Genomic DNA, 5000 nt, shown 5'->3' on the forward strand with positions numbered 1-5000 from the left:
TGCGGATTGGCTATTACAGCAGACGCCCTCCTGGGCTTTTAACAGACGACTGTGTCTGGGGTTTATACTGAGAATGGTGTGATGATTTTAACAGACAGTGTCTGGGGTTTATACTGAGAATGGTGTGGTGATTTTAACAGACAGTGTCTGGGGTTTATACTGAGAATGGTGTGGTGATTTTTAACAGACAGTGTCTGGGGTTTATACTGAGAATGGTGTGGTGATTTTAACAGACAGTGTCTGGGGTTTATACTGAGAATGGTGTGGTGATTTTAACAGAATGGTGTGATGATTTTAACAGACAGTGTCTGGGGTTTATACTGAGAATGGTGTGATGATTTTAACAGACAGTGTCTGGGGTTTATACTGAGAATGGTGTGGTGATTTTAACAGACAGTGTCTGGGGTTTATACTGAGAATGGTGTGATGATTTTAACAGACAGTGTCTGGGGTTTATACTGAGAATGGTGTGATGATTTTAACAGACAGTGTCTGGAGTTTATACTGAGAATGGTTTGACAAACACAAACCATCCAGTCAGTGACAGTCCTGTGGGTGAAAACAGCACCATGATGAAAGAGGTGGAAGGAAGATGGTAATAATTGTGCCGGGTAAGAGGTGGGCCACAAACAAGACAAATAACAGTGGCATAGAACGTTTCTGACACCTGGTCTCTGAAAACACTGTCGAATAATTCAGGCTGTTCTGGATAGGTTGGAGTCATTAAAACTCGTTTTTCGCTATTGACCCTTGATACCAGTTGAACAATTTGAACGCCACAGCACCTCTGAAACACTGTCGCTGACCGAGCATTCTGAAACACTGTCGCTGACTGAGCATCTCTGAAAACACTGTCGCTGACCGAGCATCTCTGAAACACTGTGTCTGACCGAGCATCTCTGAAAACACTGTCGCTGACCGAGCATCTCTGAAACACTGTCGCTGACCGAGCATCTCTGAAACACTGTCGCTGACTGGTGCATCTCTGAAAACACTGTCGCTGGAGCATCTCTGAAACACTGTCGCTGACCGAGCATCTCTGAAACACTGTCGCTGACCGAGCATCTCTGAAAACACTGTCGCTGACCGAGCATCTCTGAAACACTGTCGCTGACCGAGCATCTCTGAAACACTGTCGCTGACCGAGCATCTCTGAAACACTGTTGACCTGCATCTCTGAAACACTGTCGCTGACCGAGCATCTCAGAAAACACTGTCGCTGACCGAGCATCTCTGAAACACTGTGCTGACCGAGCAGAAACAGCTCCAGCATCTGACCGAGCTGCCTGAAACACTGTCTGTGGTGGAGCATCTCTGAAACACTTCCTGTTGCATCTCTGAAACACTGTCGCTGACCGAGCATCTCTGAAACACTGTCGCTGACCGAGCATCTCTGAAAACACTGTGCTGTGGTGAAAACAGAATGGTTCTGAAACACTGTCGCTGACCGAGCATCTCTGAAACACTGTCGCTGCCTGAGCATCTCTGAAACACTGGCTGACCAGGCTGAAACACTGTGGTGACCGAGATGAAATCAACATCCCTGTAGAACGTTTCTGACACCTTGTTCCACGCCCCAAATAATTCAGGCTGTTCTGGATAGGTGTTTCCTAATAAATCGACCGGTTCTACAAGTCTGACCAGGGTGTGAATCTGTGACTTGTAGAATCCACATCCCAAATAATTCAGGCTGTTCTGGATAGGCGTTTCCTAATAAATCGACCAGGGTGTGTATCTGTGACTTGTAGAATCCACACCCCAAATAATTCAGGCTGTTCTGTTAATGTTTCCTAATAAATCGACCAGGTGTGTATCTGTGACTTGTAGAATCCACACCCCAAATAATTCAGGCTGTTCTGGATAGGTTGTTTCATTAAAAAACTCGACCAGGGTGACCCTTGATACCAGTTGAACAACGTTAGAATCACAGCACCTCAAAAACACTGTTCTGGATAGGTGTTGAAATCAACATCCCTGGGTGTGTTCTGACACCTTGTAGAATCCACGCCCCAAATAATTCAGGCTGTCCTGGATAGGTGTTTCCTAAAAAATCGACCAGGGTGTGTATCTGTGACGAGAATGAGGTTGTTGTTGTGTGGCCTCCTCACCGCCAGGTGGAGCTGCTGCGCTCCGATGGCGAAGCGTCGCGGCGGGGTGGGCGTGGCTACCTGGAACTGTTTCCTGTACGCTATTGGAGGACATGACGCTCCCGCCTCCAGCCTGGCATCACGACTCAGCGACTGTGTGGAGAGGTCAGTCGGTCGCGGGTCGGGGGTGTCTGTTAAGTGTTTTAGATAATTGTGTTATAAATGTTGAGCAAATATTGGCGCAGGTATAGAGATATTCAACAATGGGTGTGTGTGTGTGTGTGTGTGTGTAGGTACGACCCCCAGACTGATGCGTGGACGGCGGTAGCCCCCATGAGCGTCAGTCGTGACGCTGTCGGTGTGTGTCTCCTTGGAGACCGTCTCTATGCGGTCGGTGGTTACGATGGAATGGTTTACCTGAACACTGTCGAGGCCTACGATCCCCAGACCAACGAGTGGACACAGGTATACACACACACACACACACACACACACACACACACACACACACACACACACACACACACACACACACACACACACACACACACACACACCCTTCAGGTATACACACACCGGCACACTGTCGAGGCCTACGATCCCCAGACCAACGAGTGGACACAGGTATATACACACACACACACACACACACACACACACACACACACACACACACACACACACACACACACACACACACACACACACACACACAACCCTTCAGGTATACACACACACACACACACACACACACACACACACACACACACACACACACACACACACACACACACACACAGCCCTTCAGGTATACACACACACACACACACACCCTTCAGGTATACACACACACACACACACACACACAACCCTTCAGGTATACACATAACACACACACACACCGGCACACTGTCGAGGCCTACGATCCCCAGACCAACGAGTGGACACAGGTATATTACACACACACACACACACACACACACACACACACACACACACACACACACACACACACAACACAACCCTTCAGGTATACACACACACACACACACACACACAACCCTTCAGGTATACATCCACACACACACACACACACACACACACACACACACACCTGACTACTGTCAGTTATTATCTATCCATAGTCACTTTAATAACTCTACCCCTGGTTATTATCTAATAACTCTACCCCCTGGTTATTATCTAATAAATCTACCCCCTGGTTATTATCTAATAACTCTACCCCCTGGTTATTATCTAATAACTCTACCCCCTGGTTATTATCTAATAACTCTACCCCCTGGTTATTATCTAATAACTCTACCCCCTGGTTATTATCTAATATCTCTACTCCCTGGTTATTATCTAATAACTCTACCCCCTGGTTATTATCTAATAACTCTACCCCCTGGTTATTATCTAATAACTCCACCCCCTGGTTATTATCTAATAACTCTACCCCCTGGTTATTATCTAATAACTCTACCCCCTGGTTATTATCTATCCATAGTCACTTTAATAACCCTACTCCCTGGTTATTATCTAATAACTCTACCCCCTGGTTATTATCTAATAACTCTACCCCCTGGTTATTATCTAATAACTCTACCCCCTGGTTATTATCTATCCATAGTCACTTTAATAACTCTACCCCCTGGTTATTATCTATCCATAGTCACTTTAATAACTCTACTCCCTGGTTATTATCTATCTAATAACTCTACCCCCTGGTTATTATCTAATAACTCTACCCCCTGGTTATTATCTAATAACTCTACCCCCTGGTTATTATCTATCCATAGTCACTTTAATAACTCTACCCCCTGGTTATTATCTATCCATAGTCACTTTAATAACTCTACTCCCTGGTTATTATCTATCTAATAACTCTACTCCCTGGTTATTATCTATCTATAGTCACTTTAATAACTCAGTCAGTCAGTCAACCAAGGTCTACCTAAACCTGTTGTATTCAGCATTTCACTGTGAGGTCTACTACACCTGTTGTATTCAGCATTTCACTGTGAGGTCTACTACACCTGTTGTATTCAGCATTTCACTGTGAGGTCTACTACACCTGTTGTATTCAGCATTTCACTGTGAGGTCTACTACACCTGTTGGCATTTCTACCTACACCTGTTGTATTCAGCATTTCACTGTGAGGTCTACTACACCTGTTGTATTCAGCATTTTCACTGTGAGGTCTACTACACCTGTTGTATTCAGCATTTCACTGTGAGGTCTACTACACCTGTTGTATTCAGCATTTCACTGTGAGGTCTACTACACCTGTTGTATTCAGCATTTCACTGTGAGGTCTACTACACCTGTTGTATTCAGCATTTCACTGTGAGGTCTACTACACCTGTTGTATTCAGCATTTCACTGTGAGGTCTACTACACCTGTTGTATTCAGCATTTCACTGTAAGGTCTACCTACACCTGTTGTATTTGGGAACAAATTATATTTTATTTGACATACACAGTTGTCTGCCTAGAGCATTTTCAATTACTTAACCTAGTATTCTAGAACGCAGAACATTCTAAACAAATCCACAATAATCATTGTTTTCTCTTTCTATCTCCAACTCTCTGTCTTCACCTAGTGTTCTAGAACACAGAACATTCGTACATCAATCAATTTGACTTGATTCGTTCCTTCCTGTGTTTCTCCTCTAGGTGGCTCCACTGTGTCTGGGCCGGGCTGGGGCCTGTGTGGTGGCTGTCAAACTGTGAACACTCACACACCTGAACACACCTGAACACTCACACACCTGAACACACCTGAACACTCACACACCTGAACACTCACACACCTGAACACTCACACACCTGAACACTCACACACCTGAACACCCCTGAACACACACACACACCTGAACACACACACACCTGAACACTCACACACCTGA

General features: G+C 45.2%; 1 protein-coding gene across 2 annotated transcripts in view; it reads left to right on the forward strand.

The window, feature by feature from the left end:
• The window catches only part of LOC127921148 (kelch-like protein 5), a 10500-nt gene that overhangs the window by 3222 nt on the left and 2278 nt on the right, over positions 1-5000 (forward strand). For both annotated transcript variants that reach the window (XR_008108301.1, XM_052504961.1), the window contains exons 2-4: positions 2115-2252; positions 2381-2552; positions 4768-5000. The exon at positions 4768-5000 is cut by the window's right edge. Coding sequence is in view for 1 of the 2 variants with exons in the window: in XM_052504961.1 (XP_052360921.1) it covers positions 2134-2252; positions 2381-2552; positions 4768-4824 (348 nt within the window). In the remaining variant the exon portion in view is untranslated. The remainder of the gene's footprint in view (positions 1-2114; positions 2253-2380; positions 2553-4767) is intronic.

This window comes from Oncorhynchus keta, unplaced genomic scaffold (assembly GCF_023373465.1).
Source record: "Oncorhynchus keta strain PuntledgeMale-10-30-2019 unplaced genomic scaffold, Oket_V2 Un_contig_2152_pilon_pilon, whole genome shotgun sequence".
Taxonomy (NCBI): Eukaryota; Metazoa; Chordata; class Actinopteri; order Salmoniformes; family Salmonidae; genus Oncorhynchus; species Oncorhynchus keta.